Source organism: Micromys minutus (genome assembly GCF_963924665.1).
Source record: "Micromys minutus genome assembly, chromosome: 22".
In the NCBI taxonomy this organism is placed as follows: domain Eukaryota; kingdom Metazoa; phylum Chordata; class Mammalia; order Rodentia; family Muridae; genus Micromys; species Micromys minutus.
In genome coordinates, this window is record NC_137957.1 from 13539753 (window position 1) to 13551792 (window position 12040).

The 12040-nt window shown below is 42.0% G+C and overlaps 1 protein-coding gene across 1 annotated transcript in view; it reads left to right on the top strand.

The window, feature by feature from the left end:
* Positions 1–300: 300 nt before the first annotated feature.
* LEMD3 (LEM domain containing 3) overlaps positions 301–12040 on the top strand; it is a gene marked incomplete at its 5' end in the record, with an annotated part of 46404 nt that continues 34664 nt past the window's right edge. Inside the window, one exon of the mRNA XM_080935042.1 lies at positions 301–1813. Within this exon, the coding sequence (XP_080791168.1) occupies positions 301–1813 (1513 nt within the window). The remainder of the gene's footprint in view (positions 1814–12040) is intronic.

The following is a 12040-nucleotide window of genomic DNA, read 5'->3' on the forward strand; positions in this document are numbered from 1 at the left end:
GGCTCCTTTCCACGCCCGCGGCGCGGTGGCAGGACCCCGGGGGGGAGGTCAAGGTGTGGAGGCGAACGGCCGGCGCTCGGCGGTGACAAGCGGGACAGCCGCGGCCGCCCGGGCGAGCGCGGTCACGCCGGCCCGCGCCGCTCAGGTGGCGCCTTCCCGCTCAGGTGAGCTCCTCCCGCGCCTCCCATTGGCCGAGGCGCCCGTGGCGCTGGAAGGGCGACGCAGCCCGGTCTAGTTCAGGGTCTAGGGCGGCGCGTCACTTCCGGTAGCGCGGAGCTTGTAAAACACCCTGGAGAGAAAATGGCGGCGGCGACGGCGGCGGCTTCGGCGCCTCAGCAGCTCTCGGATGAGGAGCTTTTCTCTCAGCTCCGCCGTTACGGCTTGTCTCCGGGGCCTGTGACGGAGAGCACCCGGCCGGTCTACCTCAAGAAGCTGAAGAAGCTTCGCGAGGAAGAGCAGCAGCAGCAGCACCGGGCGGGGGGCCGCGGCAACAAGACGCGGAACAGTAATAACAATAACACGGCGGCCGCGGCGAGCGCAGCCGCCGCACCGGCGGGGATAGGGGGCCGGCCGGGCTCGGGGGACCTGGGGTACTTACGGACCCCCGCGGGCCTCGGCCGCCTGTCGGCCTCGGCTCCCGAGAGCCCCGTGGGAGGCTCCGGGGGCGCGGCGGCCGTCCCCGCGGCGGGCAGCAAAGTGCTGCTGGGCTTCAGCTCCGACGAGTCGGACGTGGAGGCCAGTCCGCGGGAGCAGGCGGGCGGCGGCGGCGGCGCGCGGAGGGACCGGGCTGCGCTCCAGTACCGCGGACTCAAGGCGCCGCCGGCGTCGCCGGCCGCCGGCGAGGTGACGAGCGGCTACTCGGCCGAACGGAGGAAGCCCCACTCGTGGTGGGGGGCGCGGAGGCCGGCGGGCCCCGAGCCGCAGCCCCCGTCGGGGAGCGACGGAGCCGCGGAGGACGTGGACGAGGAGGTAGCGGACGGGGAGGACAGGGACCCCGAGGCCGAGGAGCCGCTGTGGGCCAGCCGAGCCGTGAACGGCAGCCGGCTTCTCCCCTACAGCTGCCGGGAGCACTACTCGGACTCGGAGGAGGAGGACGACGGCGACGTGGCCTCGGCCAGACAGGTATTAAAGGACGACTCCCTTTCCCGGCACCGACCCAGACGGAGCCATAGTAAGCCGTTCTCCGCGCTGACTGCTAAATCTGGCGGCAGCCGGCAGGAGAGTTCGGTTCAAGGAGGGGGAGGACTCGCGATGAATGACAGGGCGGCGGCTGCCGGGAGTCTAGACAGGAGCCGAAACCCCGAGGAGGCGGCGGCCGAGCCGGGAGGAGGAGGGTGCGAGCAAGTGGACTCCATTCCTCGATACCGTGCTGGCGCGAAGAAGCTGGCCCCGCTCTTGTCGCCGCCGAGCCCCGACGTGGACTCAACCTTGGAGTCGCCCACAGGGCCCCTCCTCAAAACCAATAATCACTTAGGCGGCGGGGCCTTCGGCTTGGATTCCCCCAGTCTGTATGCCAACAGCATCCCTCCCGGGGCGGCCGCCGCAGCCCCTGGTTCACTCAGGATCAACCACGCCAACCATACTGGCTCCAATCATACCTACCTGAAAAACGCCTATGGCAAGCCGAAGCTTTGCGAGCCTGAAGAGGAACTTCTCCAGCAGTTTAAACGTGAGGAGGTGTCTCCGACGGGGAGTTTCAGTGCCCACTACTTGTCGATGTCCCTCCTAACTGCTGCCTGCTTATTTTTCCTAATATTGGGACTGACTTACCTAGGAATGAGAGGGACAGGAGTACCCGAGGACGGAGGACTCAGTAAGTATTAAGTAAACCCCGAGGGCCAGATATCCAAAGCAGCGTGCCTAGTGGTGACCTTGACCTGCAGGAAATTTACTTAACACCAAAAATGGGGGCGGGGGGATACATGCTTCATCCTCCCTTTGAGAAGGGGCACTATTACCAGTATCAGAATAATGTCTTAGGGCTGGTTCCTAAGTTTTTCTGCATGGTTCAAATTTAAAACAGTTTACCAAAGAAGACCTTGTAAGTCTGTCAGTAAAAGGCACTTGAATGTCTTAATTCCTTTTATTTTTAAATAACAGCAGATGTCTTTTGCTCGTGAGTTTTTGAAGTATTGCCATTTTAAGGCAGCACCATACATGCGGTGTTCTCTTTTTAAATGCCTTAGGATTCTAAAAGATAACGTGCTGTTTTTTTGAAATTCTGGCACATACAATATAGGTAGTTAGTTCTCTAAGTTCTTTAAAGAGAATGAATGTTAAAAAGGCAGCAGGACACACCTCTTTATTCACTTCTCAATCCACTTCCAACCCTGAAGAAAGTCATGGTAGGCTTAGCAGAGGAACTCAGAGTCAGTCAGTCGTGGTAAATGACTATAGGCAGGCTTGTGCATTCATTAAGCCAGCATCTTCCTCCATACCGAGTAATCAAGACAACAGTAAGAACTTAAACCATTGTCCTGTGAGGACATAAGGATGCAGTGATTGGGGTGAGCTATTTTAGGTTGTATGGGGGGTAGGGGGGAGGCTACCTTTTGAGCATTGGAGAGAGAAAACATTTCTGGGCAAGGATCACAAGGGGAAAGCACTTGAATGGACCAAGAGACTTATGTAGGTTACTGTGGTTGGAACTTTTCCCAATCGGGAAAACCATGTTAATATTGACTAGGATGAGGTTTGATAAAATAGGACACTTAATGGACTGTTGTTAGGTTTCTTAGTGTTTCTTCCATTTCCCCTGAAGAATTTTCTCCTCACATGAATTTACAGTATTATTTTTTATAACGTTGGCTTACTGTGTATATTATTCCGTGGTAATGGAATAGATGCTGTTGGAAGACTGAGTAGTAGGAGCTTTGATTTCAATATGACTTAAGTCCAAGATAGTAAACAGATTACTGCAGTGTTGTTAAATGACAGGGTTGCAAGAGCATTCACTTCAGTTGGCTCTCTAGGAGCAAGAATGATCTGCTGTGTCCTGCCTTAAATGTTTGAGAGGGAAACCCCCCTCCCCTCCCATTTTCTCTCAATCAAACTCAGGAGTTAAATGACAGTTCTTGTTTTGGCCTCTGTTTTCTAATGACTGTCATCTGTCTTGCAGTTATCTTAAACCTAAGTGCTTCCATAGTGTCTTATTTAGTCTTCAGCAACTCTCAGGGAAAGGTTACCTTCATTTAATGGATAGGATAAGTAGGTCAAGAAGTGTCCATTTTAAAGTTTAGTGAGTCAAGGGACTATGATTTGTATCATTTATTATGGTTTCAGTTTCTTTCTATTTTGCATGTCTTTTGTAAAGTGTTACAGATAGGAGGGCATCTTTATTGTGCTTACTAAAGGTAGAGCATTGGATAGGACTTCATATGGAATTAGTAATGACCCAGGTTTATTAAAGCCACTTTTATATCTATTTCATCACTGTACGGTGGATGATTAATGCTTTGTTATGGACTTAATTTTCAAGTAGTTTGAACAGGATGCTGGATAGGATGGTAGTTTCCTTAAAAAAAAAAATTCATAAAAAACATGGTATTTGGACATCCTGAGTGGAAACAAGGGCTAGGATGACCAAGGGCTTGGCTGAAAGGATCAACCCCTAACTTCTTAGCCTCATTCTTACATGTAAGAGGTAGACATAGCTGCCAACTTTGGAGTTGTGAGCATAAGATAATATTTATTTAGAAGTTCAAATAAAATTTGCTGTATTTCTGATAAATTGTATATGTAATGAAGTAATAATTAATGTAAATTATATTTACATTTTAATTGTTTTTGAATCTATCATTTAATTATCACCAGTTCCATTAGATAACACAGTAAAGTAGCTGATGCAGAAGTTTGCATCAAAGTGTGATGAATCCGTGATGCACTTGACGTAGGGTAAGCCAGAGTAGGTAGAATTCCTGCTTGTTCAGTCAGTCTGCTCACTTACCACTGTTACGGTTGCAAGAGTGTACACTTGCACTCCCTGTATGTATTCCGAATCTCTTGTTATAATGTCTAGTTGTAATGATCATTGGTCAAATAGTATGTTCAAGTTTTGCTTCAGTAATAATTTCACTAGAAGATTGTAGGTTATGTGTAAGTTTTTTATTAGTTACTATTGAAATTATACAATGTATAATGGTCTTCTAATTTTTCTTTTAAAGTAAAAAGCTCTTAATTATTTTGGTCTGATTTTTTTTTTTAAACTAGGATCTTTTATTAAATTAGTTTTACTCATTAATCTTCTTAGTTTGCTTTTATGTTTTCAGAATTAGGTGATAAATTAGATGATCTAAGCTTTTTCCAATTCCAAGAACAAGCATTCTAACTTTAAACTACTATCAGAGCAACTCACAAATTTAACCTGCAGTAAAACTGTCCCATAGGTGATTAGATCATGACAGCTCACTAAAAGAAAAGAACCAGAACAAGAGACATGATTCTTGTAGACAGTTTGAAGAGAGGTGAAGCAAAAAAAAAAAAAAAAAAAAAAAAAATGAGTATAATTATGTATTTCCCTCTTTCTAATTTTGTGCACATTCTTGTTAATTTATACCAGGAATATTATTAGCTCCTTTTAGAACCTTCCTTACATTTTAAACAAAAATAGGTATGCTTTTCATTCAAATGATATGTGTTAAGTTTTACTTTAAAGTACCTATCATGCTAAACATTTTAAACAACATAGAAGTGTGTTGAAACAGTATGTGGATGTGTGGTAGAAATCTTGAGAACCTACATCCTAGAAAAAAAGATAGTGTCTGGAGATAGAGCTGAAGGAGGGGGCGTAGCTAATACTGCATACAGGTAGGTGGACCTTTCTGAGGAGGGGACACGTGAGCCAAGATCAGGGTTGCCTAGAGGGTTAGCTATTGACAGGAAGAGAGGGGCAGGTGTAACTAGCGTGCGTGTTGGACGATCAGAAAGAATGCCAGTGTTTCTGGAACTGCCTGTGAGGGAAAATGGCATGTGACAGTCAGTTATGGCTTGGGGAAGTCATAATGGAGTAGGAGTCTGAATTTTAAGTGACATCTTTGCATATTAAGCAACCTGTATTTTTCTTAACATTATAGGTATCCTTTCCATGTACTGAGTTTAAGTGTAAAGGTATATTTTAAGAATTTCTTTCACCACAGGTCTTCTTCTCACCCTGTAAAACTGTTAAATCGGCTATCCTAAAAATGTTCACTTCCATATTCTACTTCACTGCTCGCTTTGCAGTCAATAGTCATTCTCCTTCTCTGCTGATGACTTGGCTTTGTCTGCTTTTTTTCCCTCCCAGGATTTCCCTCCCAGTCACCAAGTAGCCAGCTTTCATTTCTCTTCCCTTGGGTTGATTCTGTGCATTGACTTACACAGCACCAGTGTCTCCTAGCTTTCATTCCTGCCTATGCTTTAAAGGTTTAGTCCTTGAAGCTTTATGTTCAGTGCCATCTTTCCTGTTTCCCTGCGGTGGGTGTTTCATCCATTCTCAAGGTCTTTCCTCTCAATTAGTATTCTCTCAAACATCCTTTCTGAATGCATGTCTTTTGGATGTCCCAAGTCCCCGCACCATCTGCCACCTTCTGTACTGTTATCCTGGTTTTGCCCCTCTCTTCTCTGGTCTGATAGTGATGCTTCCATATATATCCAGAGCTCAAGAGAGAGAGAGACTTGGGTTTGCTTAGATTTTCTTTCCCTTCACTTTACCATGTCTGGCCCTGTTGCTATTTTTATGTTCAGTAGCTCTTCTTTGTTTTCTTTGAATCAATCTTTTTGTTGTTGTTGTTGTTGTTGTTGTTTTGTTTTTTTGAGACAAGGTTTTTCTGTGTAGCCCTGACTGTCTTAGAACTTGCTCTGTAGACCAGGCTGGACTCTTAACTCACATCCCCCTGCTTCTGCCTCCAGAGTGTCAGGATCAAATGTGTGTGCCACTGCTGCTTGGCTCAATCTTTGTTTTTATCACTTCTGCTTTTGCCCAAGCTTTTTGTAGCCCAAAGTCTATGCTTGCAGGCAGTAGCCTCTCCAATCCATCTCTGTGTATCCTAAAGCATATAGGAAATTAGTGTCCCTGGCTTCAGAGCATCCAGTGACTTTCTCTTACTAGTTAAATTTAAATTTGATTTCATTGTCCTGAGATCACACTTGCCCTGTCCACCTTCATTTCCAACTAGACATTGAGTATGTAATGGCATTCTGTGTCTTTGAACATATTGTCCATTTCTTGGGAATAGTTTCTTTTTCTCTCTACTATTTATTCTTAAAGTTTTCCTTGTGAACTCAAACATTTTATCTTGTTTATCTAAAATTGGCCCATCACTCAGAAGAGCTTCTTCACTGAAACAAGAACTTCTTCATAGTGTTTACTACATTGTATTATTTTGTGAGCCCACCATGATAGATAGATTATATGCCCTAGCTTTAATCTTTTTGTAGGTCAGATACAGACTTTATCATTCAGTTTTGGGTTTGAATTTCAGTTCTCTTTGTTTTGTGACTTTATTAGAAATATAATTGTCTAGTGGTTAAAAACAAAGGTGCTTGATTCCTCCGTGGGGGTGGCTTTAAGCATTAAATCACTTTAGTATTCCTGGCTCATTTATAACCCAGGATTTAGTTTAATGAATAAATGATTACATAAGTACCAACGTAGCCACTCTGTATGTATAGACACATCTGTAGATTTAACCAGCCACCAATCAAGAATATTTGACAGAAATTTGCATCTAAACTTGTACTTTGTTATTGTCTAAACAGTATGGTACAATGGCCTTTTATAGCAATGCCATAAATTTCTATTCAGTTACTTATGGAGTATTTTGTGTGAAAGGTAGAGATCTAGAGTGCAGAAGAGGATGAATGGAGGCTGTGTATAAATGCTGTGCCATTTTATGTGACAGATACCAGAAGTTTCAGATGTTCAGTCCAGGAGTCCCATTCTTCATGCAGACTTGAGAACCACTTTAAATATACACTGATGAGCTTCTTGTATATTCAGTTTTTACTCCAATGAGAGTATATGAAAATAACTCGTTCCCACAGAGATTTAGACTACATCAAGATCAGTGGTAGGAAGTAGTTCCCAATCAACCTGAATTCCAAGCTTGGACTTAGTTTAGTAGGTTAAGCAATGAAAATCCTGGGGGATTTAGACAGAGCTGACACAGTCACACTTCCTAGAAGGTGTGGCGGGCAGTGGATAAGCAAGATATTATGAAACCTGCGCCAGTGATTGGGAGTGGAGGAGGGCTTAAGGTAATTGCTTTGAAGAAAGAAGTGTGCTTGTCGACCTCTTTATTTTCTGTGTTCAGAATCAAAAGATTATTTTGTGGTCATGAGCTCAAACGACTTAGGAATATTGATACCATGAGAAAGAATTAGAGATGCAGAAGTGGGCTCCTATTTGGGAAAAAAAAATTATATAGAGAAACTTTTATTTAGGATTGTTTTTCAATTTCAAGTGGAACTATCCTTTACGTCAAGGTAGAAGCATGGTTGTGCTGTGTGTTGCTGAAGGAGTAGCTGCTTTTTGTAGTCCCTTTAAAGTAAAGTGTGCCACTTTGTGGGTGTTGAATACTTCAGTCTTTAGAAGGATATCAACTAGCCAACTCTAGAAGGTGAAACCTGCTATTGACATGGGGTTAAAACTTTTGAAAAAAAAATACCTGTACTTATTTGTGAAAAATGATCAGAAAACAATGTTTTTAGATTTAAGACTATTCCTGTAAATCCAAGATGTTTGTTATAACAAGTTTGACGATTTTAGAAACTTAAGAAAATTTCTCAATGAGAATGTGTTTTTAAAATTATCTGTAGAAGAATTTGAAATTATGAACCATCACGAGAGCTAGTTTATCACCATGGAAGTAAGTGATGTGAGGGGATAAGGGTGTGTGTGAATTGGCACTGTCACTTACCAGCTTGTAAACTAAGGCTAAGTAGGCACTGTAAGCCTGAGTCCTGTCTGTGGAATTAAGTGGGGTAACGAAATAATAAGTGTAAAGCTTGGCGTGTGGCTGTAGGAATAGCAACACTTAAACTCCCTGGGTGCTGTGTTCCAGGCAGAGGACCAAGCACTCAGTAATCCTCATACGGGTGTTTTCCTACTGTAGGATGGACAGAAAGGGCGAGGCCAAGGAACTTCCTTGCTCAGGATTGTGTAGGCAGTCCTGCAAGGGGAGGGTTGAAACTTGTAGTAGCTGTTAGTCACCATGCTAGATTGCCTTTATATGGGTAAGAAAATTAGTACTCAGTTCTTGTTTGTGACCATTATCTATAACATGATGAACTGGGTGGGTTATGCAGATTAGTGTGTGGGATCCAAGAACTGCTAAAATTAATCTGTGAAAGGAAAGTACAAAATTATACTCAACTACTAGAAACTGTGTGCAACTATTCTCACTTGAAGAGTTTATAGATTAATTCGTAGATATATGGGGAAGGGGTGTCTGCTTAATACAAACTGTAGTATATAATACATAAACCCATCGTAAGATACTTTCTAACTCTTAAAATAGTTGTACAGTCATAAAAGTGGTGGAAAAAGTAGGCTTATGATGTGGGTTCCCAGTATAAAACTAATTGTTTCCTAGGGTTTAAATTGGGGAAGAGGTTTAGATACATAATATACGTGGTTTTTCTTTTTGACTAAAATTTGTGTTGTCAATTTTTTTAATGTTTGTTCTAGTGGAAAGGAAATGTTCTAGAGTGTTGGTATGTATACTTTAAAATTTAGACGAGGATTTAGGATTTTGTTTTTATGCAACAGTGTTTGAATTTGTCTATTGTAACTTTGAAACATAGTTCTGCAAGTTTGCTATCTCGTGCTGAGAGTTAGTATAGGCTGAACTTCTCTCCACCTAGCTTTGGTCAAAAGTTTCTTAAGTGAGGACTCTGTCTATAAATCATACAGATTTAAAAAAATTATATATATATATATATATATACATATATATATATATATATATATGCACACTGTAGCTGTCTTCAGACACACCAGAAGAGGACATCATTACAGATGGTTGTGAGCCACTGTGTGGTTGCTGGGAATTGAACTCAGGACCTCTAGAAGAGCAGTCAGTGCTCTTAACCACTGAGCCATCTCTCCAGTTCAATTGTACATACATATTTTAATATAGGTATTATTATTTTTTTTAAAAAAACTTAAATGTAAGCTTTTTTGGGGAAGAAATATAGAGAATAAATGTGCCCCAAATGAAGATGTTATAAATCTGAACGTTTGCTGCTAAGTTCAAGATGTTCTAGAAGCATTCTTACACTTATGACAAATTTTTTAAACTACCATTTCGAGTATCCCTTTCAGAATCTAAAGACTTAACTGATAAAAAGAACCATTAACAACTTTCTATGTGTGAACACCAATTTTTATGAGAGTAGTTTCTACTATCCCTGTGAGAAACTGGACCGTGGAAGAAAAGGTGTCTTGGTCAAGGTCCTGCAGCTGAGTGTTAGCTGGGCATCCCAGCTCCAGTGTGAGTGAGGCGCTGCTTACTGCCTGATGGGTGAGGGTGTACTTAGAATCTTTGAGCCTTAGTTCTTATAGCTATTAAGGTAACAGCATATTCAAGTACTCCTTATGTTCAGCCAATGAGTTTTACAGGAAATTTTATATCAATGATTTGAAGAAACTGAAATGATCTAAACTGTACTTCTCATATTGTAAGCTAGAACTCTTCAACAATAGTAGTATAATTTAAGAAACACTTGTCCAGCTCAGTGCTATGTTTACTAATAATGTTAGTAAGTAGTAAAATATGTTAAATTTATAGTCCTTATCAGTACTTATAAATATATCTCTTGTGCTCTCTGAGTAGAAAAGGGGAGGTGTTACTGTTACATACCATCTAATTAGTATCTTTCTTATTTCCTGGACTGAACAAGAATCTTTTATTTTGTAGCTATATTATTATGATATATCCTAAAACACAACCAGAAGCTAGACTTTAATGGTGCTAAAAGAAGGTAGATCGGTAATGATCTAGTATACTACATTACTGTAAATGTAGTACTGAATTTGAGGCAGAAATGTTGCTTTTAGAGGAACAGAAATAATAGAATGTGTGTGTGTGTTTGTGTGTGTGTGTGTGTGCGTGCATTATTATGCTCACATAGTATGGAATTATTAGGCTCGCATGACAGTGACTGGTAGCCAGCAATAGCTGTTTGCATTCTAGAAAGGCAGAGTATCTACAGCCACTCACTCCACAAAGTTCTCAGCCCTCAGTCTCTTCAGCTCTCAATACTCTCAGTTTGGCTCTGGAGGCCTGGACCGTACCTGAGCTGTGGGGGTTCAGTGTGTGGTGGAAGGCCTAAGATGCTGAGTTCCCTCCCTCAGCAATTGTAGCAGCAGAAAGACTGATGGATTTACTGGCAATGAGCAAGGCAGGTAGACAAAGCAGCACTGCCTTTTACAAACTCTTTGTATCTGCAGCCTGAAGGTGCTGCCCACTTTAGGGGAGGAGCTTTCTCCTGCTTATTCCTTCCTGGAAATACCCTCTTAGACTTGCCTCAGTCGGATCTTAGAATAAGATACTAGCTGAGGAGCAGTACCTGTTTGGCTTAAGTGCTCTTCAGATAACTTGGAAAGTAAGATGAGTATTCTTCTACCATAGTGGGAAGATTTTGTTCCAGTGAATAGACAGTCAAATGGGTGCAGTCAGGAAACTGGAAGGTATAAAATGGATTTGATAAACAGGACATTAAAATCAAACTGCCCTATTAGAAGGAATTTAAAGTGCAGTAAGATATCTGGTCTCTTGGATAATTTTTGTGAAACATAATGATAGTTTTGTTCCATTTTGAATTTGAAACGTCAATGCAATGATTTTTTTACTAGAATCTTTCAGCAGAAATATAGTATATATAATTAGCTGAAATTTTCTGATAGCCACATTAAAGCATATAAGGACATGAGTAGACTGAATACTAATAATTAATTTAATCTAGTATAGCTAGACTATCATTTTTAATAACCAGTGTAGAAATTGCTGATGAAATATTTTATGTGCTTTTGTGTGTGTACTAAGTATTCAAAACTCAGGGAGTCTTATACAGAGTATAAATCAACAGACTGGTAATCTTTCCAAGACTCAGTAGACACATGGCTAGTCTTTACTGGGGCAGCTTAGATCTAGACTGCTCTGCATTATTGGTTTAATTAGATTTAATGGCTCATTCTGGGATGATTACATTGTGCCATGCGTTATATTCTATATAATTTTATAGTTAATATTTCTAGTAATATGATAAAGGTTTTGTTATCAGTTTATAGATACATATAATGAGATAAACAGATATTCTGTACAAGAGTAAATTTACAACTATTTTGATTTAAACCCCTCTGTTTTGAACACAGCCACTCAGGGATAGGGCAGGCAGGTAAATGAGGTTCACCTCTGTCCTGTGCTGTCCTTAGGACTTGACTGCATGGCTCCTTACTTTAGGCACCATATGTCTCTTAGCTTGAAATGACAGTAGTACTGGCATCTGTTCTCACAGTCCTGTACGCTTGCTTTCCCATTTCCAGTTTTAACTGCTTTCTATTACTCTTGCAACTAGACAGGAATGAGGGGTGTTCTGTCTGACAGTGGACTGTAGTGAGACGGGGCAGTCAGGCTCCTGTTAGGAAGAGAAAACCAGTGATGAGTGAAACTTGTATAGGGTTTTAACTTTGTCAGTATTTGAGAAGATTTCTGGGAAGCTGTTAGTAATCACATTTGCGTTATATACATTTTTATCAGCTTATTGTATATTATATAGTACATTTATATTTAGCATCTCCAATTTAATTCTTTAGTCATCACAGCCTTCTTTGTTCAAAAAGGGAAAACAGTCAGCTCTCTATTTTGAATTGGTCAGAATCATGGATGATGTGTAATATACATCTTTAATCTTGCAGTGCCCTTTACTGTGGGTTGGAACTACAGTTTAGCATCAAGGCACTTGCTTGTGTTTGTGAAGTCTGGGTCAGTCTCCAGCGGGTCAGGCAAAATGGGAGTGGGCGGCAGTACTCTTGTAGCTTGCTTGCTTTGCATTTCTTCTC